The sequence below is a fragment of the Python bivittatus genome, unplaced genomic scaffold (genome assembly GCF_059951505.1).
Source record: "Python bivittatus isolate LINGU-HERP-01145 unplaced genomic scaffold, Pbiv_v1 ctg000700_np1212, whole genome shotgun sequence".
NCBI lineage: Eukaryota > Metazoa > Chordata > Lepidosauria > Squamata > Pythonidae > Python > Python bivittatus.
Window position 1 is genome coordinate 29313889 of NW_028277098.1, and position 27797 is coordinate 29341685.

A 27797-nucleotide genomic window follows, 5' to 3' on the forward strand; every position below is an offset into this window, starting at 1 on the left:
GACATATAGGATTGCACTGTCCTTTAAAAGAAAGAAAAAAAACCCTACATATACAGTACTGACTAATGTTGTGTTTATTATGCAAGATACCAGTGTTTTTTCCTCCTCATGATCTGTTAGGTAAATATTTGCATCATATATTATGTCGAAATAACCAGGGCAAAGTTTTCATCACCTAAAGTAGTGCCCAGGTGGCCATCAGCCAAAAGCAAAAATTGGAAATAAGCTCTCTTTTTAAAAAACATTTTTATGACATATTTCATGACCTACAAAAACAGTGTAGCAATGTATGTACGATGAACTAAAAAAATATGGACATGTTTGTGAAAAGAAAGAAGGAAAAGGGATTCTTTTCTCTCCGGGATTAAAAGTAGGAACAATTCAGTTGCTCCCCACCGCCAAAAAAAGTTTGCTGAAACTGATTTAAAAATGTGCAATCAGCAAAATCCTGGTTGACACAGATCACGTGATGCTTCCCATCTCCCTATAAAATACCCAAGAAGGTGAGAGTTGCCATTCACCTTCACCATGAAGGGAATCGCCTTAATTCTTCTAATGGCCCTTGTGGGTAAGTATGTTTGTCCTTTTACTATGACTGCATTGTATCAACATTTTGTATAGTTTAGCCAAAATATATTTTAAAATTAAAAGGTTGCTACATTCACATTGTAATCTCTTGAATTTCTTTCCTCAGCTGCTGAGAAATTCCCAGCCCGTAAGTTTGGCATCAGTGTATCTTCTATTATTTCTATTTCATACCAAGCATTTTTATTGAAACAACATTTTGTCCATGACTGAAAAAGGGGTGATGTGCTGATTAGTTGAGTTTGGTGCAGTCTAGCTCTATGTAGACAAGTTGCAAATCTGCTAGGGCCCACTATTAAATCTTGCAATGAGTAGGACCATTATTCTGTCCCATTAGCAATATAGGGATAATCCTTCTGCAACATATTTCTCTAACACCGTGAGCAACAAGAATAGCATATAAATATAACCAATAACCAGTAAGTCAAAAGATAAGTTACATGGTTTGAACAATTTGAAGTAGTAGTTGTAGCCTTATATACAATCTATATATACTATATACTAAGTGCAGTATAGATATAGAATTAAAATAACACAAAAGAATAAAACACTGCAATTAACATCTTAATATAAAATAAGAAAGCTTTAAAAGGTCCATAATTTATAATAATAACTTCTATACATTTATAATGACAGGACTTGCATTTCTTTCTATTGTCGGTTCATATGTATCTTTTAGCAGTTTTGAAGAAAGTATAAAATACCTGCTGATTAAGTAAAATAAAAAATTAGAAAAACAGCTAATTTTTCAAAGGAAATAGGTGTGGCTTTGCTCCATATCTTTTTAGACCAGAATTTAAAGATGCTGAAACATACAGAAGTATGCTCTTTGCTTGCAGTCCTGCAAATTAAAAATGTCCTCCTAATCAATTTAAACTTCAATTTAATTATCTAGCAAATGAATCGATTAAAACATGCCAGTCTAATTATTATGTATTTATTAAAGGCAGTGGATGTAAATTGAACTTTTTATTATTCTTGGTGGAAACTTTTAGCTTTGGAAAGCTCTGCTGGGATAAATAACACTTTGTTATTAACCAGCATAAATTTAGGTTTTTTGTAGATATATTTTACATATAAGCCATAAGCTGTACTATTAAAACTAACATTATAACATGTTCATTTTCTTTCTAACAGGGAACCAGAAGCCCCAAACAAGTAAGCTGAAAAATTACAACAAACCTAATCTCTTGCTGAAATGACATTAAAGCAAAATTATTAATTAACTCATTTAAGTGCCATCATATTTCAGTCAAAGCTTTATAGAAGCAATTGTTTGGTTCCTAAAGAAGCATGATAACACACATGATTTAGTATGTAACAGCTCACTGTTTAAAGGAAAGAATGACACATCAAAACAGAAGGAGACTAAAAGATACCTAGCTGTACTCTTAAATGAGAACCCTGAAAACTGAAAATGGTCTCCCTGGTTCTCAAGTACTTTAGTTCATTTAGTAATGAATTTGGCTATAACATATAGCTCTAATGATTGTGTCTTTATATAAGGCAATGAATGTAACAGTTTTTAGTTTCAAAATGTTTTGCTGGTACAAATATGAATACAGCATCCAGAATATGGTTTACTCTTAAATAGTAATGGCAGGGGGTGAGATCCAACAGAAACAGAGACTAAATGGGGCATTAAGAAAGATAAGGATGGTATCAAAGAAATGCTATGATTTGCAGAGAGACCCATTCCCCCCAAGGGGAAGAAACCCCACAACCTGTGCAGGAGAGGGAAAGATGGGACAAATTCAGGCAACTTGACATTCAGACAGAAAACTTGAAAACCAGTGGGAAGAAAGATATTCTGGAAGAAGGGGTCCCTAGGTCACTGGAATCTTGAACAGACCAGTATAACTATGTTGCAATTCCCACTTGCATATATTTTACAATAAAATAGTTCAGAACAGTTATTATATTCACATAATATTCTATTTTTCTCCCTCAGAAACCCAGAATCCTGAAACTGGTAAGTCTAATAACAAGAAAATCCATCAGTATACTTGTTGACCTGGTAATGACCTGGTAATATTAGCCATAGATGTGTAACATGAAGGGTAGGAGATTAGTTTCATTGTTATATTTGTTTAAAAATTTGTGATCTGCAAACCTGGAGATCCTGGCTTTCAGTCTTGCTGTTAGACTCCAGCATGTGGATCTCTTTCAGCCTCAACCATATCCTCATCATATGCCATATCCTCATCGACCTATTTTATAGGATTCTTGATCATCAAAAGTGCTCTTAAGCCTACAAAGTGCAATATAGCAATGGAAAAGAAGATGTCAGTATGTTTAGGGGAAACCTAGTTTTCCTTAAAATGCTCCAGTAAGAACACATTTTAATAACCACGAAATATTGATAGTTAACTGGAAAAGAAAATGGTACAAGGACAAGAATGGAATGGAGCATCCTAAAGAATAAGGTTACTGCTTCACTTGAGTTCCATATAATAGCACTGTGTTAGAAGATGATCATATAGTAAAACATAATGTTGCAATTCTCATTTGGATATTTTAAATATGAAAATGTATAATCTACTGTTTTGCTCTACTATTGTACTCAATAATTTTATCCATTTTTTTCCCTCCAGGAACTGAGAATGTTGAAATCAGTAAGTTTGCCAGTATATATTTATATTTATGTCAGCATATTAAAATGACATTTGGGTTGTCAACCACTGGGTAAAGGAAAGGGCATTGGCTGAGCTGGATAAGACACTTGAGCTGTAAAAAAGAAGTTCTTTGTTTAAATCTTGTTTAGTGGTCAAAGCTATATAATATTGATCTATATTTCTGAGTTCTTTTTAAAAAATACAAATAAATTATTATTTGATATACAAAAGTAACAGCAACCTACTCAAAGGGAATACATTCTTTTTGTTTCCTCCTGTGACTGTCACAGCAAGCCATAAAGAGGCTTAAAACTAACATATATAAATAGTAAGCCTTTAATGAAAATATTCTCTACAATTGTCCCATTAAAACGTTAGTTTAATAATTATGGAATTGACTCAGTTAAAGCCTATAGCCCTAGTATGAATGATTTATTGAAGACAATCATAAATGTTTCTATTTGTAGGGCCAGAATTTCGTGATGGAGAACAATGGCTATACAATTATACTGCCATGGTAGAAAATGGAGTACAGAGCAAGGACTTTGGAAAATCTCTTATAAAGATATCAGCTCATGTACTGATTAAAGGAGGTCAACAAGAGCATGTGCTTCAGGTAAGCCTTCTCACTAGGGATGAAATCCCTTTCAGTGGCCCTCAAGCCCATTCAGTTGAAGGGAAACTATACTGGACATTCATTCAAGACTCACATATATGGACCAGACATGGATAAAAACTAAGCTTCATATCACAAATACCAAAGAGATTACCAACTTTGTTTTGGCTTCTCAGAGGATAAAGTAGGCTTCATGTTAGAGAGGTGCAGACAACTGTACAGCAAGCAGACAGAACAGAAACCACTGAGAGAGGGCTTGTTTATAACTGTACAGTAAGGTACATTCATTCTCAGACCTAACCTTTTCTGTACAATAGGCCAAGGAAAAAATGATAATCTTAAGCTTCAATACTTTATTTGTTTTCAGTTAAAAAAAATTAAGCAAGCCTATACTATTGATTCATAAGTGCATTGGACTCCTGACATGGACAAGTGTGATTTTAAAAAACTGAGGCATACCAGAATTTAAAATTAATGTTCCACAAACTAAATGTAATTACTGAAGGTGTTTCAGTTAGCTGCTTTGGGATGAACCAGATGTTAGTCCTTGGGGTGTTATTCCTTGGGGTCCTCGTGCAGTGGAAAATATTGCAAAATAGTTTTGCAATGCTAAAGTTGAAGCTACGGGGCAAGCAGTTTCCCGTTGCCTGGAATTTTTATCTGTCTTGTCTCCTACCCTTCTCCCCATTGGAATAGAGGTGACATGGGGACTTGACACCACTTTCACTGAAAATGGATATGGGTGACTTTGCAGCTCTTCCTCCGAGTGAATGATAATCTTCTTTTCCACACTACAAAAACAAATATCATGTGAAATTATGACAGGCATGGGATACTGATTGATGGACAATTATACTCCCTTACTGGTCAACTGGGGGAAGGACTGGTCAGCACATCAGTATTTCATGGCATTGTGAGAACAGTAATTATGAGGTCAATTGTGGATTGGTTAAGAGGGTCTGGTGGTGAAAACAGTGAAAATGCCTTATGTGGACATGGAATCAACATTTTAATTTCTATTCATCACAAGGTGGTCTCACTGGGATCTATTACCTACACAGCAGCTAATGGAAGGTCACTTTTCTTTCTCATTCTACTGGTCCTTTGTTTATTCTAAAATGGGAAAAGACCCATACCTGCTTTATAATCAAAGGAAAGTCCATATTAGTAGTATATTCACCACTAATTTAGTCTAAGTTTTAGTACCACTGTAGAAAGAAAGAAAGAAAGAAAGAAAGAAAGAAAGAAAGAAAGAAAGAAAGAAAGAAAGAAAAAAGAAAGAAAGAAAATTAGGAAGGAAGGAAGGAAGGAAGGAAGGAAGGAAGGAAGGAAGGAAGGAAGGAAGGAAGGAAGGAAGGACTGCAAAATTTTCATATAATTCCTGGGGATTTTCATCAGTGAATTCATATGAAAATGTGTAATTACAGAAAAGAATGGAAATACAGCTATACATTTTTGTCCAGTTGCATTATAATCTATTAAATTTATTATAAAGGATTAACATCATTATGCCAATTAATCATTAATGCAGACAGGCTTTATACTGTTGGATGTTGCTATGAATTTCTAGTGCAGAAATTGTCTTCTTTTTTTAAAAAAGGAGGGGGAAATAGCAGCTCAGTAAAATAGCGCACGTTTTTACTTGTTTCCTATTTGTATTTGAGACGCATCCCATAATGGGAAAAAGCATGAGTCCTTCCACAATTTTAAATCTCTCCTACTGGCATCGTAAGACTTAACAATTGCTTCCTTTCTCACTCCCCCACCTTCCATTTTGTTCTTAGGTTATGCGTCTAAAATTGGAAGGAGGTGTTGGATTCTACCCAAAAAATTCCTTGTCAGAACCACCAAAGGAAGTTAAACAGTTCCTTGCCTGTCAGGAGTATACGGCCCATTTCACTTACAATGGGAGAATTGGATCCATCCTCATGAGTAAAAATGCACCTTTGCATTGCAAGAATATTATGAGAGGCATGCTGACCATGTTGAATATGTCACCAAGGAACCAAAAGGAATATGAGCTACAGGAGGTTAGGCTTTTTCTTCATCTGGACTCATCTTTTCAGGCTCTACTTTATTTTACTGTAGTAGCATACCTCCTTTCTTCACAATTTACACTAGAGCTAAAAATAAACTTGGAGCCCTCCAGATGTTGCAGAACTATAGCTCCCATCAGCCATGGCTGTATTGGCCAAAGCTGGCAGCATTTGGAATCCATCAACATGTGGAGAATCAAATATCCCCTGCCTCCATGAACAATATGATTTCAAAGGATATTAAACTGCTCTTTTAATTTTCTACTTCACTTACCTTTTCTCCTGAACAAGGTAACTGTGGCTTCTCAGTAGCAGAGTTTGAACCAATCTGTTTAGGTATGAATTGCTATCCTCCCTAAAATGTGTGGATATCCATGTCCAGGGGCTTCTTTGGATGTTACTGAACAACTGTTAAATCTATTTCCTGCTAGCTTTTGAAAAATATCAGTGAATGTACACAATGTAAAAGAACAGATATAGAAAAAAATGATGCCCCTGAGCGGTAGACATTTCTTAATGCACCTAATTCTATTTAAACCTGCTACAAATCTCTTCTCTTGACTCTCATTGGGGATTTGTGTTCCTGTGTTCTTGTACAAACTGACTTTCTCAACATTGGCAGGATGGAATTGAAGGCGAGTGCAGCACCAGGTATGCCATCTATGAGGAGAAAAGGAGCAACAGCATTATTTGCAAGAAAGTCAGGGACTTGAACAACTGCAAACAAAGAATTATGCTGAACGCTGGAATGTCCTTCCTCCACGTCCGCCCCAAATGCTTCCAAGTAAGGGTGCTGTAAATATATTTTATCACAAGTGGGTGTAGATCTCTTAGCTTTAATGGAGGGTTTTCCCCCTGCAAACTCCAAATATGAGATCCTGATCTGAACTGGGACATCAGGGGGATTTGAGTCCTCCACTTTTCAGGCTACAGTTCTGATTTGGACCAGGACTCCAGTACTTACATATGAAAAAAAGAAAAGAAAAAAGAGCTGCTAGCCACAGCTTTGAAACCGCAAACTATTTGGCTCTAAAATTAAATTGTATTTCTCCTTGTGAAATATGTCTCTTTTTGTTATTTAGAGGGAGAGATTGGTTCAAGGCATGTCTACCTCTGTCATCAAAGTGAAACGTGACAGTGCTGGTGACCAGATCACTCAAGTCATGTCTGAACAATTATACCAGTTTCCTCTGATAAATGGAGATGAGGGTGCTGGATACATGAAAGCTCAGTAAGTAGCAACATCAAAAAACATTTTGCACTATGTTTGGTCTTCTTTGCCTTTTAGTCTGCCTTCCACATGCATTGAAAGGCATTTCTAAGCCATGGCAACGTTAGAACATAACTTCAGTAGATCTGTGTTTCTGTGGTCTGCACTGAGTACCCAGTAATCTACCAGCAGATCCAGGGCTGCTTTGGAAACGGAAACCAATCCAGTAAAATATACCTTTACTGACACCCCTTTTTATTTTCAGAACAAAACGACAGGAACTTTATTTAATGGGCTTAGTTCTGAGGAGGGGCAACATTCAGACTCTCAAGCACACCAACATATTTGTTTAATTGACTGGCAAAAATATCTTAAGTGTGATAATACTTACCCTGGAAATTAAAAAAATATATATGAGATTATGAGATATGAAATTAAAAGAAATATGAGAGCCAGTTTGATCTAGTGGTTAAGGCACTAGGCTAGAACCCAGGAGACTGAGTTCTAATCCTGCCTTAGGCATGAAAGCTGGCTGAGTGACTTTGGGCCAGTCATTCTTTCTCAGCCCAACCCACCTCACAGGGTTGTTGTTGTCAGGAAAATAGGAGGAAGAAGGAATATTAAATATGTTCACCATCTTGAGTTATTTATAAAAATAATAAAGGTGGGATAAAAAATTTTTAAAAATCTAAATCTAATTGAAAAATTGATCTGATTTGTAGAAATAATCTCACATACAGCCATAATTCCCTGTGGAATTATGCACTAAACTTACATCTAGGGACAAATGATACAATGTTGGGAATTTAAATTAACAACCTCTAGAAAATTGCAAACAGAAATAGCTCAACTATATTACCTGTATCCAATGAGAGGACAAGTCCAAGTCTTTGAACAGCACTGCATTTCTCTTGGCTTTGGTGGTCTCATCTCTTATCTTCAGTTGCCTTCTTCTGACTTTCTGGAGCCAATCCTGAAGTGGTTCAAATGAGTGACTCCTCAATGATTATGATTTAGTTATATACGTGTGTGTTTTTCCTTTTCTTCCAGGCAGTTCATGACCTTGATAGATGTGAAAACTGACCAAGGCCAAGCACAGCAGCAGCAGCAACAGCAACAGCAACAGCAACAGCAGCAGCAACAGCAGCAGCAGCAGCAGCAGCAGCAGCAGCAACAAGGAGAGCTTGAAACGATAAGCATTCATTTTGACATTCCCAAATACCTGCCTTTGCCAGTGTTGGACGTTCCCAACAGAGATCTTGTACAACAGGTAGTGTTTGAAATAGTGAATGATTTAACCTTTGCAAAACCAATCGGACAGCAGCATGATCTTGGTGGTTGTAGTGATTACATCCTAGTTCTTGATTTTTCATTGGACAGGCTGATGAACTCTTGCAAGAATCGGTGCGCTGGCAACAGTTGCGCTATGAAGAGGTTGCCTTCAAATTTCTAATATTGAAGAGGAGCATACAACGCTTGTCATATAACGATCTGAACACTCTCTACAATAAGTTTTCCAAAATTCCTCCTGCTAGGTATGTTGGCTGAGTATACTGCACATTAACTTTTACTTTAATCTCCTGAAATCCCAAATGTTCTTCTTCCAAAGATTCATGATAAATCAGCCAGAAAGGATTTCTTCATTAGTGGAGAATTCAGGACGTTTTTAAGAATGTGTTCCTCTACTCATTGCAGAAAAGCCCTACTGATTTCATGCAGCCATGCGGGTAATTTGATTGGACTGAGGTTCATCAGGGACAAAGTAGCCAATGGAGATCTGCACCACACAGAAATGTTTTTCATTGTCCCCCTAACCTTCCATTTTGCCAACCCTGATACTACTAAAGTAGAAGAAACAGCTAAAGTGGCAGGAGTGAGTACATATTACATCATTATTGTATGGGAGTGGAAAAGTATGATTTTTTAAAAAAAATCTGCAGAATGCAAATATATAGGATGCTATTTGACCATAGACTGAGAATGTTTTCCTAAATTCTAAGAACACTTTTGTTTTCTTCCCAACAGGACATAATTTCCAAAACCACTGACATCTTAGGAAAGATGACTTACCTGGCATATGCAAATATGGTGTTCAAGCAATGTTCTGCTTCTCGGACTTGTCACCCTAAATTGCTTGAGGTATGTGGTTAATTTAAAATATACATATTGAAACAAAATAATAGGACTTTCCAGAGATGCTGGAAAATATATTCAGATCAAATCAATATTTGTCCAAGATGAGCATAGGAAAACATGTTCATTAAGTTACAGCAAACAACCCTGAGCCACAGATATTACATTATTAATTTTAAATATTTCATCATGGCCCAACATCCTTTTCAGTAGTATGATAATGTGAAGAAAACCATCTGTTTCACATAAGGATTGAACTGGTTTCCAGGCAAAGATGCAACCTGGTAAAGTATCCGTGGAGTAGAGGAGCGATTGTCTAATTGAAACATATAGGACCTTGGGCTGGTTTTTCAATTAATTAAAAAAAAAATTTTTTTTGGAGTGTTTCTTTTTGTATAGTATGAGAGCAGTGATTGCTGTGAGTCCTTCCCAATGGTCCCACAATCCTAATGTTTCCATACTCAGTGCACACTAACAGAATTTTCCTTTTCTGAGACCAGCAATATTACTTGCATACCCATTCCCATGTTCTCACAGTACACCTACACTTTGGGCAGATAGCAATACAAACTATCTGGATGTAGATGTGAAAATACATGCCTGTGTGCATGTGCACGCACAGACACAGACACAAACACACACACATATATGTATTTCTTTTTTCTTTGTAGCCTCTCCACAACCTTCAAGCTGAGGCAGTTCGGGAAAAAGATGAAAACAAAATGGTATTAGCTATGAAAGCTATTGGCAATGCAGGTCAGTTAGCCAGCCTGAAACAAGTGAAACTCCTGTGTGAGTCTGCTAAATATTCTGAATACGTCCAGATCATTGCAATTCAGACCCTGGTGCAAATCGGCAAGCAGGATCTTACAAAGGTAAGTGGCAGAAAAGACCATTCTTTCTTTAGAGTAGGTAAAAACCATGTGAAATGGTCCTGATTTGCTTTCAAGTAACCGCAAAACTTTGTAGCCCAGCTGAATGTTTGAGCTTCTGTCTAGTTATCTCTGAAATCATATTGCAGAATAATATTTACAGCAATTCCCGGAACAGGCTGTGGCTTAAATGGAGTCGATACATAGAAAGAAAGAAAAAGCAGCTAGTCATTGTTTGCCAAAGAAAGCAGGCCACAAAGAAATACCCCACTGAAAGGCCCAGCCACAAGAAAATCTTAGGAGCCATATTCTGAGTTATTTGGCCATCCTATAAGTCACAGAAAGCAAATCCTTACAAAAATCATTAGAAATATTTCCACCAATTGTTTTCAGGTTTATTAGCTGAGCTCCAAATCCATTTGTTTTATAACCTTGACATTGTTTCCCTTCCTCCAGGTTCAAGGCTTTCTTCTTCAGATCTTTATGGATACTTCACGTTCTGCAGCAGTCCGAATAATGGCTAGCATTGGCCTCTTAGACAATAACCCTCCTCTACTCATAGTAACAGCCATGGCCAGTGCAATGCTGCATGAAGACAATCTTCAGGTTGTCAGTTTTGTGTACTCTCACATGACGAGCATAACAAATTCCAGGCACCCCATATACTACCGCCTGTAAGTAGAGAGACATTCAGACTATCTGTTATGCCATAGACCTGATGCTTTTCTTATAATAGCTTATTGGACAACTTAATTTTTAGCAGCAATCACAGTTTCAATTCAGCAAAGGCCAAAGATTTATTTCTGACACAGGGAAGAGTAAACATGGATAAAGGGCATTTCATCTCAGGCTTTGAATAGAACCTATCCTTTCTTTTTTATTTCTTCTAGAATGTTTAAATGTACATTATGTTTTTATTTCTTTAGGATGTTTGTTTATTGTGTTATCATATAATAAAACAGAATATACAATATACAGTATTTTTTAAAATGACAGACCAGGGGTGTCCTCAGGGAGGGGATCAAAAAAGTCAGGATGATGGATACAATCAGGCCATCGAAGTCCTAGACCGTTTTGATGTGCGTCACAATGCATGTAAAAAAGGAGCGGGGCTTCAGTGGCATGGTGGCCATTTTGACTTTTTTGGCCCCTCCCTCTGGACACTCCTTTGACAAGGACTGAGATAGGTACAGGCACTCCTTCAGATTTGAGGGTACTTTCTTGAACACTTCTACTTTCTTATGTATGGTAGTTCAGAGACAGGGCTTGATAGACTGATTTATTCCACTTACAGTTTCAGTAATGCCATGACTCCACTTTGTGTCCTGAAGAAGACAGAAGAAGAAATGTACCTGCCCACATATTTCCATCAGGTCACTCAAGGAGTAAAGGGAGTCTGCAACAACAAAAGCAATCCCAAATCTTTATTCCAGTTGATTAGAGAAAAAGCCTTGGTGGGTTGTTGTTCCCATCACTCAAGGCCTGGGAAGTTCGTTAAGATTTTAGAAGGCTGTGAGACTATTAAATTGTAATCGTACACAATTTCTCAGCGGGGTTGGGATGAGGGATGAGTTCTATAGAGTAGAACTCCTCAGTGTGTAGAGTTGTCTCTGTTTAGTAGAACCTAGTATCAACAGTGCCCTCTTTTTTCATTTAGGGCTTCTTACTGCACTATGGCCCTTACACTTCTGAACCCCAGACTTGACAAACTAACCCCCAGTTACAACAAGGCTTGGCATTTCAACCGTGAGTAGCTATTAATTATTTATTTCCCCATTCCTCTTTATGGGATGAGTCACAATATTTGGGGTAGGTTCATCTGCTCCTTTGCTCAAGTATTACATTATGTTCCAAGTGAAAAGGAATTGCCTTATTATGTTCAATTAGTTTCCTACGCAGTAGTTCTGATTTTTAAATTCTGTACTGCGTCCTATGGTCTTGCATTTTATGAACTCAGAAGGATAAAGGGGTTATTTAGGTATAAACTGATCCATTTATGTAGAATCAGTCCAAATCATTGAATTGGACTTTTACAATGATTTACATTGTAATAACTTGAAAAATTAAGGAGAACATTTCCTCAGTTTACAATGCCTGAGGTTTTTTTTTTTGAAAATGCATCTCCTCCCCGCCTTCTTAATTTTCCAGTGCACTAATCTTGTGATGTCTGGAAAATGGGTTCCATGTTTCAAGTATCTTCTTTGATTAAACCCTGGTTTATTTCATATCAAACATTCAGCATGAAGTTACAGGCTGTGTAGAAATGATATAACAGATGAGCAAAGACTTGATTCCTTTGCTCTGAGTCACTTAAAAATGGCTCTCAATTTTTCTTTTACAACCTCTTTTTACTCAGAACTACAGCTGCTAGAACTGGACTATAAAGATCAGGACTGTGGGACAGCAGTAGGAAGATATAGAAAACACTCACTCTTTCCTGCTGTATAGTAGTTGTCTGAATATTTGTAGCCCTGATCTGGTAGTCATATTCCAAACTTTACTTTGCAATGCAGTTCATATAATGAACCCCATCAAATGCTCCGTTTGTCAGTCAAGCAAACTACTGTAGATCTAAATACATGCATAGTGTGGCACACACAAAAGCTTGCATCAACACAACTTCTCAGAATCCTAGTGCTTAAGGCAGGTATGTAAGCTTAGGCTCCTCAATAGCAATTAGCATTCTTGGTTGTGCAGTTCAATTGTGACTAAGCCTACCCAGTTGACCAAGCAAGGTAAAATTTCAAAACCTTTCCCCAGCTCCTTTTGGGTCATGAAATACAGATGCAAAGATAGACTTGATAAGGGAGCAATCATGCATGAATGCATGAGCACTTTAATTGTCAGCAATATATGTATTTCTGTCAGCAAGAATATATATATCACTGAAATTAATAAAGAATATACGTTACTCACAAATCTATGAGAATGTTTTTCAAGAAAAATAGCAAAAGCATCTATTTCAGCTTCAAAAAACGAATAGTGCTATAATGTATTTTGTGTTATTGTTGTTTTTCTATTACAGCTTTTGTAAACAATGGAGTTCTCTTGAAACTTTTCATGATTGGTGACAATATATATAATCCAAATATCATCCTTAGTTCAGATGTAACCATTTTTGGTTCCACTTATAACCCAATAGAGGTATCTATTACTTTTTAAAAGTTCATTTATAAAAAGCCTTTAAGATGTTGGTGTCACTTTACCATGTTGCTTCATACATGATATATTTTAATGGATTCTTTCTTTCTTTCTTTCTTTCTTTCTTTCTTTCTTTCTTTCTTTCTTTCTTTCTTTCTTTCTTTCTTTCTTTCTTTCAGATTGCAGTGCAAGTTGAGGGTGTACATCAATTGTTTGGGGAATCACTTAGCCAGTCTGACCAATACCCTAACCATCAAAAGATCAAAGATACTGTAGCCAAGGTAGTATATTCCTTTGAGTGTAAATGTTAGAGGAAATGTTGGATAAGATTATTCCAAGGGATTTATAAGGTTGGCTGCCCTGCCAAAAGCTTGAATTTGGTAGCAAAATTCTCCCCAGATTGACACTGTAATTTAAAGTAGTGTAAATCATCCAATCATCTTATTTATGGGGTAGAGTTTAAATAAATTAAACTGGTCTTGGGGTATTGTAGAATCATTGCACACCAGAAATGGAAATGGCTTTCTGTAAAATGAAAATGTTTGAAGGGGGGATGTAAGTAAGGCCAGAGCCTTACATAGTCGACTGCTGTTTATTTACTTGTCATCTTACCTGAACTGACCCAGTACTAAGTTGCTCTCATTGGTTTGACTTTCAGCTGCCAGGATTCCAAGAACTACCTGACAGAAAACTCTCCTTTAGTACCTCACTCAAAATTCTAGGAAAAGACATTTTATATTTCTACTTTCGAGAAATAAAGCCAGCTCAGGAGGTAAAGATGTCTGATATGTTTTCACCATCTAATCCGTAGTGTTATCTCAGTCAGCTTAAAGCCTGTTGTCTCTTGGCCCTATTTTAGGTGCAGAGGTTTGCAACAGCTGTGATCACAGCAATGACGAAATTGCTAGAATCCTTAATCACTGAGCTGGACAATTACTTTATTGTAGATGTTGGGCAAATTCATCCTACAGCTGTTGGTTTGCCATTTGAAGTAAATGCTAATGCTTTCTTGGGAGTACATGGCTCATGGAAGGGTAAGGATGGGAATCACTGCAATTCATAATAGGGTGGGTAAATAATATATGGTGGGGGAAATGGCAGAAAGTAACACACCTGAAAACTATCAGCAATGCAGGTCAGCCAACCAGTCTGAAGCAAGTGAGACTTCTGTATGATTCCGATAAACACATGTAATTCATAACCTGATAAAATCATATTGCTTAATATGTAGCTAGATTATTTTTTTAAGACAGGAACAATTCAGATTTCTTCCTCTATGACACAAAATGTATTAGTCCACTACCTTACATGTTTCCAAAGTAAGGTTTTATCATGTAGTCTCTCCATATTCTTGCTTTCTTGTTCACAAAATTTTACAGAAGTATAGGCAATGTCGTCTTCCACCTGTATGTTTTCCCACTTCTTTTTTTGACTTTTCCCTCCCACATAGTCAATTATATTAAAGAGGGAAAAAATAGAAACATTTTTTTTAAAAAAATTGTTAGTACTAAGAGGTCTCTGATCTTTTTGTTAGATATTAGGCCTACTTTTGAATCATTTTAAAATAATGTTTGTTTCTTGTAGCAAAATTAGAACTATCTCAAGAAGATCTCAGTGCAGCCAAATTGCAAGCACTGCTTGACAGCAACATTGAGTAAGCAAAATAATATTTCCTTCCTTCCTTTTTTTTTAGATTTTTTTATCCCATCTTTATTATTTTTTATATATAACTTTATTATTTTTTATAAATAACCTTCCTCCTCCTATTTTCCCCACAACAACAATCCTGTGAGGTGATTTGGGCTGAGAGAGAGTATATATACTGAAAATACCATTTAAAGATTTTATACTGATAGCTAACTAGCTCAGCCCATTTTCCTCCCTGCCTCCCTCCCTCCCTGTTATGTAATTGATACAGTGAATAGCTTCATTGTGAAAACAAAATTTTGAATTGGAAAAAACAATTGTTATCAAAGTGTCTCAAACAGTTTTATGTCTGCAGCAGAATGATCTCCCCCCCGCCATCACTCACATATAGACAAACCACAGTCAATGTACAATAGTCATGGTTGGCCAATCTACTTTGGCATCTGGAACTGAAAATCTCACAAAAGCTTTAAATAACTAAACCTGTGCCACCCTTTCCTGATACTAAAACCCACTTGTTCTGAGGAGATGTCCTCACTCTGCTTGACATTAGAATTTCCTCTGTTATGATAATCTGAAACCATAGCCTACTATCTGTCTTCTTCTTTTAGCACCCATGGTCAGGGAATGTTATCCTGGGGAATTCACACAGACTTTATGGAGAGTAAGGTGGAAATTAATGGCAGGATCCGTTCAGAAGGTGAATTCAGACTGAATGTTTCGCTGGACATGCCACAAAAAAGATTAAAAGCAGAAGTTGGTGGTCTTCGTGAGAAGTTTGAGGCAATAACCGCAAGGTAAGAGAGGCTATTTTACAATCTTTTTTGTCATGCTACCTGTTGCGTTATGTCAGGTTTCTTTCTTATGTATAAACATTATGCATATAACTCAGTCATAGCTTACGTATTGGCAAGAATTATGGCTAGCTACCTACTCTTTCACTGAGTTCTTCAAACCTTTTACTTTGTACCAACATTCTTTCTGGTGGGTTCTGGTGTGATATTATGAACATATGAAGTTTCCTGGCTTTGACTCAGGCCATTAACCATCTGGCCTAGTACCATGAAACGTACTACTGCGCTTTTCCTCCTTCCTTCCCTCTATTCCTGGGCCCATCTTTCATTTTCTTCATTCTCAGGACGCTTTAACATTTAGTTGTGTTCATGTTCACTTCCAGTTACAGTATATTAACTTAATGTGGCGTATAATAGAATGGTTTCTACTTCTTTTCACTGCATCTCTACCTAGACATGAGGCACATGTTGTAGTAAGGTACCCACGTTTTGAGAAAAAGGCTCCAATTCTTCCAGAGGGATTTGATGTCGACGACTTGGATGAAGGGTTTGACACAGAGAAAGGCAACATCAAAGTAAATATTGCTTTTGTCTATGTGTGGTCAAGACTGATATTTGTTGGTCTACTGTGCAATTAATCTGACTGATATATCTTATTAAAGAAATGGCTACTTTTATTTTTATAGTATTATTTAGAAATCTTAATATATTTTTGTTTATATCTAGGATTTTAGCTTCTACTTGTTCAAATACATGCTTTATTACCTGTGAATGAGGACATTTGCCAAACTTCCGACATTTTCATATTCATACACACACACACACACACACACACACACACAAAATAGTGTGCATGCAAAACTATAAACTTTGAAAAAGAAACCAATTAAAATATGCTAAATTCATCCTTTATACATCTGGTTGCTTATAGAAGTAGTATTGGCATTTTTTTCTATCCCAAACTTCTGTTAGCTTGATAGCAACAGTGGTACAGAGCTCCCATTCTTTGGTTTCTCTCATGCTACCCATAATACCTATCAATTTTCTACAACTGCCTGTGAGACTTAGGATTTCCTTTATCACACAAATTTCATTCCATTTGTTGCACATATGTGTACTATTAGGTTATTATTGCTGAATTCTGACATGTCTATCTTCACTTCAGCAACAAGCTAAAGGTGGCCACAGACCTCAGGAGCCTTTGGACAGATGTTTGCCTTTAGGTTTGGTCCCAATAGATCTGTGCTCGCAAACCACCAAGAAAACAGGATATCTTTCTACTGAGAATACAATACTGCATGTGTTATGCTCAGAACATGAAATGAAGTTTTCGGTCAAACCAGGTATTATTGTGTAGTGAAATGTTCAGCTTGTATACTGAGAAGTGCTCATGGTGATCACTTTCTAAAAGATATGCCTGCATTATAATCCTTGAAGGTGTTCCTATGGAGAAGATCCAGCTAGATGTCCAACTAGGCCCTGGAAAAATTAGGATGAGAAGAGAAGCGGTACTAGAAGAAGAAGAAGAAGAAGTGGAAGAAGAAGAAGAAGTGACAGTAAAAGAAAAGGTGGTATGTATATTACATGGAGGACAGTCACATTTTATAAAGTCTAAGTTAGCTAGGTACAAAACAAGAGATGCCATATGCCAGAGGTCAGTTTTCTTATGGGGTAAGTGGATATTCTTATTTTGTCCAACTCCACCTTCTCTGTATTAATGGCATAGCAATTACATGGCAAAATGTTACAAAGCAGAAACATTGTTTAATGAGATAAACTGTCTGTTTAAGAACAGCTTAAGAGAAGTGGTGTTTTGGCTCTCAACTGTGCTGCAGGCTGATACCAAATATCAGAAGAAACCATTCCAGGATACCAAACGCCCAGATCGGGAGACCAGCTCTTCCTCTGAGTCTTCCACTGCTGCTCCTCCGGTGAAAAAGGGACAAGACCAAAAGAAAGGTGATACCACCAGCAGCAGCAGCAGCAGCAGCTCCACCACCGGCAAGGACAGCAACAGTGAGGATAGCAGCCAAAGCAGAAGCAGCAGCAATGAGAGCAGCAGTGAGAGTAGCAGCAGCAGGAGCAGCAGGGGCAAAGGGTCACTTCATTGTGGAACAAAGGACTCTTCCCAGCGCCAGTCCAGAGATTGTTCTTCCAGCAGCAGTGACAGCAGTGATAGCAGCAGCAGCAGCAGCAGCAAGAGCATCAGCGAGAGCATCAGCGAGAACAGCAGCAGAGAGAGCAGCAGCAGAGAAAGAAGCAGCAGAGAGAGCAGCAGCAGCAGCAGTGACAGCAGCAGCGACCGCAGCAGCAGCGACCGCAGCAGCAGCAGCAGCAGTGACAGCAGCAGCAGCAGCAGCAGTGATAGCAGCAGCAGCAGCAGCAGTGATAGCAGCAGCAGCAGTAGTGACAGCAGCAGCAGCAGCAGCGACAGCAGCAGTAGCAGCAGCAGCAGTAGTGATAGCAGCAGCAGTGACAGCAGCAGCAGTGATAGCAGCAGCAGCGACAGCAGCAGCAGCAGTAGTGACAGCAGCAGCAGCAGCGACAGCAGCAGCAGCAGCGACAGCAGCAGCAGCAGTGATAGCAGCAGCAGCAGCAGTGATAGCAGCAGTGATAGCAGCAGCAGCAGCAGTGATAGCAGCAGCAGCGACAGCAGCAGTGATAGCAGCAGCAGCAGCGACAGCAGCAGCAGCAGCAGCAGCGACAGCAGCAGCAGCAGCAGCGACAGCAGCAGCAGCAGCAGCAGCGACAGCAGCAGCAGCAGCAGCAGCGACAGCAGCAGCAGCAGCGAGAGCAGCAGCAGCAGCAGCGAGAGCAGATGCAGCGAGAGCAGTGAAAGTGATGAAGTTTCCAAGAAGGTAATTAGGATGTCACTGCTTTGAGTAGAGCCAGTGGGGGCAAGGAGGCAGAACGAGTTTCATTCAAGCGGCGTGTCCTTTCCAGCTAAGGTGGAGCCCATTACAAGTCAGCTAACAGCTATGAGAGTCCATCTGCTGACCTGATGAGGGAACTCCCCAGCCACTTTGCTTGCTAGTTCCGGGTGTTTGAGCCTTGGAGTTTGAAAGCTCTCATAAGCTAAACATTAGCTTATACATGCCTAGGATGGAACTCACCCACAGATATTGCAGCACAGCATTACAAGGCATGGCATTTCAGAAAAAATCTTGGTATGAAATAGGAAGGTTGACCTCCATCATAGTACCTGGCAATTATGAAACTTCTGGTTGCCTGTTGGGCTGTTAGTGGAGCATTGGAGTAGGCAGTTTTACCAAACAGCACGCCTGCATCTGATTGCACTAAATTCCACAAAAGCAGAATGATGGGGAACAACTATGCACACTTAATAGGTACCAAGTTGCATGGGAGTGACAGTGATGATGTGGTTGTGGTTTCCATTCATCTCTCATCATGCTGATCTGTGATCTGCTTTCTGGAGTATGAGAAATCAGCACTGAGTATTTAGTAGCGTTGTGACCTTCATTGTTGGGTGTGCCCATGACACAATTTCATAGTAAGAGATAATAGTGCTAGAAATCAGTAATTTGGGAAAGCTTATAGTGATGGTTATACCACTGAATATTCATTTAAAAATAGCAGTCCTATCCAATATTTGAAACTTCAGAAGCACCCCAAACTATTATTTTAGCCCTAAATAAGCAGCATTAATGCAGCTAGCCACTTTTCTTTAATCAATCATTCAACCAAGTAGACATGGATTTTGACCTTCGGAGAAGATTTTCAGGAATGTGACTTTCAGAAACAGCATTTCCATTCATAGTATTTTAAAATTAACAGTTTATGTACCACAGTATGAAAATTTCTCTGAGTGCTCTTCTTTCTTTTTTATTTCTTTTCTAAGGGAGCTCCAAAAGAGATTCATACATATTCTTTCCGATCTGTGAAGAAGGTAAGATTTGGAAGCATAGAAAGTTTAAACATAACCAGAAACTACCGATGGAATGTTAGTAGCAGTGCGGTATTTTGGAGAAAAATGTAATGTACTGAGATAGAGTCATCTGATTCTTGAAATGTTTCCGTTTTTTTCCATTATCCACACGATATCTTTTACTATTTATTATTGAAAAAATAGATAATTTCATCATAAATATTTCATCATAAATAAATATTCTGCCCCATTGGTTTAAAGCAGTGTTTCTCAACCTTGGCCACTTTAAGGTTGGCTGGGGAATTCTGGGAGTTGAAGTCCACACACCTTAAAGTGGCCAAGGTTGAGAAACACTGATGTAAAGTATTGACTTATTATGATTTTCCTTTTTCAAAAAAAGAAAAAAAGCAAACCCTATATAAATAAAACCAGCTATCAGCACACCACCTTTTCAGCGGTGAAGTAATTGTAAGTTTCTTTTCTAATCTGAGGCAGAAGAATGGTTTGCAGCCTGGTACCTTTTGGAGATATTGAAACTACAAATTCCAGAATTCCCTGCCAGCATGGCAAACTAGCTACTCCTTCACAAATTTGTATTCTGCATCTTTGGATGGCACTAGGTTAGGGAAGGTTGTACTAATTGAGAGACTTTCTTCAATTGCTCTAGGAAAACTGCCCAGTTCATGGCTACACAGGCAGCCTTTGGCATTGCTTAATCTGACATTTGATTTTTAACATTTTTGATTCTTGCAGCCAGGAAAAGAGCAATCTGATTTCCCTTATGATTCAGACTCTAAGCGGGAACACAAAAAGAAAGGTTCCTTGGACTCCAGCAGCGAAGAAGACATAAAAGACTCTTCCGTCAGTATCAATATACCTTTCTATGGGCAAACACCAATTCTGAAGGAAATTTACCTATCTGGCTTAAGTATAACAAACAGGAAAAGGCAGTAATGAGATTTAAGTAGTTTATGTCTTATTTTTGCCATTGTGTATTTATATATTATTTTAGATTTAGTATGCTACTTGTTTTTAATCCAACTGAATTATCATGTACTCCGTGAAAATAGCTAAGATCCTAATATTATGCAAAAATGATCATACACACAGGCAATTATTATCTTCAATAAAAAAGCAAGTAGCATAGGATCAACTTTAAAGAGAGACCCTCCAAAGCCTAACAAACAAATCTCATTATTCTTTGAAAGCAAGTGTGGTAACCTAGAGTCCTGCAATTGTTTTTGGACTACAGCTGCTGTCAAACATGATCATTGGTCAGGCTGATCTGGTCTGACAGGCTCTGGAGTTCAAGTACATCTGGCTATAATTAAATAGATCAATACCTGAGAAACTTTCAGGTGTGCTACTTAGGTATCAGAAGTCACCCAAAAGCTAGAATGGCCTATGTAAGTCAAGCATTAACTGATGACCCTCTTTAATAATATGTTTGGGAGTTACTGGTAATTATTTTATTCATTTTAAAACAATATACTTGCATAGCTTCTAATCCCAGATGAGCAATTAAATAAATTTCTTCCTTTGCATTTTTGGGTTTTTTGCTCTAAAGTTGGAACAAGTTCTGTCTGCTCGTCTCCGCATCATCCGTTATGATAAGAAGCAAGATGGACTCGATGCTGTAGTGTATGCGGGTTTCTCTGCAGTAAAAATGACAGTGAAAAACATCACCCGGCCAAGCAAGCCAGTGATGTGCTTTGAATATGTGGCGACTGACCCTCATAAAATAAAGGTGAGCCTTTTCAAAACTTACTGGTTCCAAACAAGCAATCCAAATATTGGTGATGCATTTTAACAAAATTACATCTGATATATTTCTTTCCTCCTTAGTCATCCCTGAGAGCTGGTTGGGATTGCAAAGACTATAGTGTCTCAGCAGAATTAGAGACTGGTTGGTTTGCTGAAAAGCCAGCTCTTCGGTGGAGGATTAGGTATCCTAATGCTCCTGAAATAGTGGCTTATGCTCTAGAAAAGTAAGTAAATGTTTCTGTTTATCTAATCCAGTGTTTCTCAACCTTAGCAACTTTACGATGGATTTCAACTCCCAGAATCCCCCAGCCAGCATGCTGGCTGGGGAATTCTGGGAGTTGAAGTCCTGACATCTTAAAGTAGCTAAGGTTGAGAAACATTGATCTAATCTGTATGCCACAGCAGCTAAGGTATATATGTGCACTTTACCAAGCCTGACCCTCTCACACTAATGACCAAAAAGAGGTGGCTTTGTTTTAATCTAAACTATGTTACAAGCTAGTGACTATTGTCAAAGTCTGGGCAATATTAAAAATTGATATGTGAAAAAAATTGCACTTACAGTACATCATTTTTCAAGGAGAATAGCCTTCAAAAAGCTGCTAGCTATTTTTTTTCCTGATAAGATCAACAACTAGAGTTGGTGGGGGCCCATCAGGATTATATACTATTGGCAGTTAGCCTACTACACATGCATTTATTTCTAGTAACTAAAAGAGCTAGCTTTTTTACACCTGATCAACAGATTTTCCTAGAAATGAATAGGCTCCTCAACCAAGTATTCCTTCTAAGGCAGCTATCTTTAAGTAGCTTGGCTGGTTAAATACAGAAGGAAAGAGTGTTCGCCATTTTATTTGCTGTTTTCCAACTATATATATCATCTACTGCTTCTCTGCTGTATAAAATCGGGAAGAATCTGGAGTTTCTTGGAAGATTCCCTATAAGTGTGTTACTACACCCACCCCATCACCCATGCAAGCAATGGGATAATAAATGTCAGTGCCAAATACAAATCAGGCTCCTAGCTGCTAGTCTCTTGTCTAAATCAATCTTGAAACATTATCCTTCTGCTTTATAGACTAAACATGGCATATTGTGGATTATGAAGTTTGTTCTTAGAGTATGTTTTGCTAGAGTAGGTACAGAATGTCCTTCCTATATCCCTTTAAGCTGTTATGTTCCGTTAAGCCAGACCTTTCTGTCTTTGTCAAGGTATGTTGCACTGTTCCCTGGACTTGCCCACATAGCAGGCTTCTCTCACAAAGTGCAAAAGAACCCTTCTCAAGAAGTTACAATGATTGTGGCTCTAAAACAACCAAGCGAGTGTATCATGATCATAAAACTGCCAGATGTGAGTTATGCGCTTTATTAGACAACTATTTTTTGTTCAAATATCATTTGTACATTTGCTTGTCCACTCCGATCAGCTTTGGTGGTGTTCCTAAAACAGAGGTTCTACAGCCATGTAAAAAAAAGGAAGAGTTGCAGGTGAAAGTTGTTATCACCATTTTGAGGGTCAGTTTTTGGGCCCACCATATATGCTTGAATGCTGCTGAACTCTTCCTATGTGTACGACAAGGCCAGTAAGATCTCGATGACCAATCAGTCAAGGCAAAGCAGTAATCCAACATGAGAAGGAAATTGATTAGGACTAGCATATTGCTGAATTGTATCTGTAAACTAAATAAAAACAGCATCTTTGTGCCTATCTGAAAATACACACAGAAAAATAGCTAAGATATTGGCTCTACTTATTTTTTTGTTTTCATATTTCTTTTCAGGATGTCCTCTACAATGAAAACTGCATACTTCCATTTTCAGTGCCCTTGGATCCCAAAGTCAAAACTTCAAAAATCTCAGATATTCCAAAATTGCTTCTTGCTAGTCTGAATGGTTAGCAATTTTGTTATCTACATATAATTTCTGGAGGAACTTGTGGTCCTTCCAACGATGTTGAACATCAGTTCCCATGATTCACAGCCAAATGACCAGTAGTCAGAGTTGATGGGATTCAAAACCATTTGAAGGTTCACAGGTTACCCTCCCCTACCTCAACTGTTTAAAAATATATTATATTATGGAATTAATTTGTTTTCTTTTAACTCATTTAAATATGTAGAGAAAACAATAGCAACTGTAGGATCTAATTTTATTTTTTTTTCTCAGCCCAAATAATATGTATATGTATGATATGTATATAAGAGTATTCCTCAAAATGTTGCATAACCAACGTGGAGCAATCATTTTAAGTCTTATTTCACAGACAATTTAAAACCCAGTCTGTCTAAAAATTCATCACTTACTCTAACTTGGCCTGTGAGAATGCAAAGAAAATATTAAAACGAACAGAAAATAAATCTCTTTATAAAAATTGCCTACAAAATTCCTACATTAGGTCTCTGTGATCACAAAGTTATTTTCTCAACATTTTGAAATGCAGTTTATTAGTTGCTTCTATAATTGTCAAAATATTAGAGTCTTATTTCTTCTCTCATTGCATTCTTACTTGCTTTTATCAGGTGTTTGTACAGTACAAGGTAAAAGAATTACAACTTTCAACAATAAAATCATTACCAAAGGATTTCCTCCTGACTGTTACATAAATATGTTAGGAGACTGTACTTGTCATAAGAAGCTGATGTTGCTGATGAAATATGAATCAAGATACAATAATAGTCTTCAAATAGATATCCGTACATCTGACCTGTAAGTAATTCCAATGCATTTTCAGTAATCTAGCCTGAATACAGGATGAGAGAGAAAAATGCAATTTCTAAATGATCAGAAAAGAATAATTTATTACACAGTATATTGTGTAAGATTCTTGAAAAAGAACCTTGCAACCACAAGTTTATTCAATATCTGAGCAACCGAAAGATAACTAAGTCAAAACAATAACCCAAATGATAACAAGAAAAGTAATAAAAATGAAATCTCAACATCAGACAGCAGAATAGATCATATATGGCAATGATGATAATAAAAGCATCGGCAGCACAACAATAATAAGAGTGTTTTTATACTGAGTGTCTATATATGTGTTGTTTTTGTTGGACTGTTGTATGCTTTCTGTGAGATGGGTGGCCATACAAATTTGATTAATAAATACATTAAATAAATAAATAATAACAGCAGCTATAGATTAGAAAGCGCTTGTGTATTAGTAAAAAAAAAAAAAAAGAAGAACAACCAGAGGACTCTCTTGCATTAAAACATGTCAGATTTTTCTCTTAGTTTCTAAGAGTGTTCAAGTTTGAGTTTGGCAGGTACCGTGAAGGAGGATATTCTGTGCTGTGGCTATAGATGAGAATTCTGTTACCTCTGAATGCCCAGCATTTTTCAGCCAACAATCAGGATTTTAGATACTGAGATACCTATTTCAAATGGCTATTTTGAATGGTATGTCCCTTTATGGCAGATAAAATGAACTTGCATAAGGGAATAAGATAATGCTCAGTGTTAACTCATTTACTGGAAAAAATTTAAACATATTGTCAAAAAAAAAAAAACCTCAGGAATTTTGAACCCAGCAGACTAACTCTCTTTTACACTTTCTTTCTATAAGCCATATAAGTCTCAAGCAGCGCAATGGTGATCTCATTACAGAAATAAATGGCACTAAAATACAGGATACAGAACTCCCTGTTAGACTTAAAGGTACGTAAAAAATATACATCTTAATCATGAACTAATGCAACGACTGAAGAGTTTGCTGCAAGATCAGAGAAACTGAATGCCTTGCAAAGAAATAGAAAATATTGATACAGCATCAATAGAGGAGAAATACTCAATTTAAAAACCAGTGTTGATTGATCCTGGATTTAGAAGTAGTCCCTCAAAAGTTAATTATGCATTACCTATATATAAAGATAGAATTGTTTATATTTCTTGACTCTAAAATATATTAGAATAAACCAACAGGGGTAGTTTAATGATCAGAAATATTCAGATGGGGATGGGAGAAGAGACAAAGAACATTATTAGTCCTTGGACAAATTTATTTGAGGGAATTCCATCTATTATCCCTCTTGGTGGAATCATCATTTTGACTTTCATTTTTTAAACTTACAGGTTTGCCTTTTAGAATGAAGAAAACGTTAAATATAGAGGATATTAGCCTGCCCGCAGATGGACTTGAACGACTGATATATACTGGATATTCTGCCAAGGTATTTTTATCATTGGACATTACTGTCATTATTACAGAATACTTAAGGTTGCAGAATGTTAAATGATAAGAAGATACGGGAATGATTCTTTCTCCTTTAGCAATTAATTAAGTTCTGGATGTGTTTAGGAGAGCAGCACTAGAGGTAATCGCATAAGGATTCTGAGATAAATTGACCTGAGGAATCCAAGCCAAGATTATTTAATTAATTATTAATTAAGATTCTGAGGAAAAAATGAGCAGAGACAACTGAAGGTGAAATACACTCTGTTTTGTTGCTTCATCAGAATGTATTTATGATGTTACATTTCTTTTCATGCTTGTAAACAAAACTCCAATGACTTTTTTCCTCTTTTTGTGAAGTTTGTAGTTAATCCCTTGATAGAAAATTCATGCGGTCTCTGTGGATGGTATGGTTCAGAGACAGGGAAGTTTCGGAGACCAAGTGGCCATTTAGCTAAAGACGAACCAAGCTTTGTTCAGTCATGGGTGGTCCCTGATGAATGTGGTGGAGGTAAGCAGACTCTGATGGCTTGTTTTAATAGTCACCAACAATCTACTCCAGATTTTTCCTTGCTCTGACCAGTACATCTGACATTACTGTTAGCAACTGGATTGAACCATCACTTTAATTTCCCATAATGGCTCAGAGAGTCATGGGATCTTAGTTCAGAGTAGCCCATGACTGCTAGGAATTAGTATTGCCCCAAAGTTGGTTGTTGTATATCTGTAGAATAAATTGTTTGGAATAAATTAATTGAAATCACATACCTGCAAAGTTAATAAGCATCAACATGATGCTTCCATAAATGCTACTTTGGGAAATGAAGCTGTAGAGCTCCTGGTTTCCTTTAGAAAAAATCTGTGTTGTTCTCTTGTAGCCTGTAAACTGCGACACTCAACAGTGAGACATGAGAACCCAGTCCTAATTAGGCAAGAAAATCCACAGTGCGCTACCAATCTTCCTGTCACACGCTGTGCTGAAGGCTGCTCAGCCACTAGTACCACCCAAATCTTGGCTGGCTTCCATTGTGTGTCAGCTGGTAAGTTCATGTAATATTTACTTATTTTGAATATTCTTGTAATTTTGTAATATGGGTCTTAAATATGGGGCAGACACGCTAGATGACTCACTGAAGAAATATTTTCTGGGAATTTTCTGCAATCCCTTGGTTTTCAAATGTCTTTTTTTTTTTTTAGAGGGAAGCACCTGAGAGCTTGATTTTATTGGGCCATTCAGAATACTACAAACATTTTGTTTCCTCAATAGTGGAATTTTTCTGTTCCCATACTTGCTTCTATGCAGGAAAAAAGAGACTTAAAAAAAAAAAAAGTATTCTGAACTGTACAGCAGCAGTAAAAATGTGAAAAGAATGTCTTGATGTTTTTAATAGTTTGCCTTAATAATTGGTTCAAAGTGGGCTTGACTATCATCTATTTTCTATTATCATTAAACATACATACACATACTACACTGAAAAATTACCTATAGCCCATTTAATAAGTATTTAGCAATATCTTCTATTTACCATGAACAGGCTTGAAGACTAAACTGGAGATATGCTCTAGTGTTTTAACTTGAACTCATTCTCTTAGCATGTATGACTAGGTCAAACTAGATTTGACTATTTGCTTGCATAAATGCAGTGAATATGTGTATGTGAGGAAGGTGAGCACCCTCAAGATTATGGAAAGTGAGAGTGGAAAACAGTTTCCACTCCCTGCTGCCGTCCCAACAGCAACTCCCTGCTTCCCCTTTCCCTGCTGCCGTCCCAACAGCAATTCCCTTTCCCCAAGTTTTACAACACAATAGCAGCTTGAGGAAAGATATTCTTGCCAAGGCTGGGGTGAGCCTTAATGGTGATGAGGCAGTCTTCTCTGGCCTTTCATTGCAGAAAGTGTTCTTTGCCTTGCAACATCTTCCTTCTTTTAATGATTTCACTCTTTTCCTCTCCCTCCAGGAGCAACTTTGCCTACTGAATTGACAGTGCTGGCTGAAAAATCTGAAGACCTGGTAGACACCATTGAATCTCACACATCCTGCTCTTGCAAACAAGAAAAATGTGCTGCATGAACCTTTGACTGAGCAGAGTCAATGTGTGTTCTGTTGTTTGCTGTGGGGGCTAATATGTCAATTCTAGGCTACTACACAGTTGTTAATTAAATTATTTTAAGAACCCTACTGTACCTTCTTAAAGAAATCCAATTCTTTCTAAAGCAAGTCTAAGCCTTATTCCAATAGTAACAAAGTCAACTCTAAATGAAACATGATTTTCGAATAAACACTTGCATTCCAAAAGAAAAATAAAGTGGTGGCTTCTTTATTCTAT

At 37.4% G+C, this 27797-nt stretch overlaps 1 protein-coding gene across 1 annotated transcript; it reads left to right on the forward strand.

The window, feature by feature from the left end:
• The first annotated feature begins 528 nt into the window (after positions 1-528).
• LOC112541567 (vitellogenin-2-like) lies at positions 529-27776 on the forward strand. Its single transcript, XM_088153380.1, has 35 exons — positions 529-568; positions 1723-1743; positions 2537-2557; positions 3180-3200; positions 3668-3816; positions 5601-5846; positions 6475-6636; positions 6935-7083; positions 8113-8332; positions 8443-8597; positions 8758-8935; positions 9088-9201; positions 9867-10070; positions 10524-10741; positions 11725-11813; positions 13093-13211; positions 13388-13489; positions 13867-13980; positions 14068-14199; positions 16033-16224; positions 16815-16992; positions 17087-17220; positions 17485-18507; positions 19509-19625; positions 20289-20396; positions 21103-21282; positions 21381-21523; positions 22512-22650; positions 23081-23192; positions 23819-24005; positions 24865-24956; positions 25371-25468; positions 25831-25981; positions 26349-26510; positions 27429-27776. The coding sequence occupies exons 1-35, from the start codon at positions 529-531 to the stop codon at positions 27539-27541; spliced, it is 5583 nt and encodes a 1860-aa protein (XP_088009506.1). The 3' UTR covers positions 27542-27776.
• Positions 27777-27797: the final 21 nt, after the last annotated feature.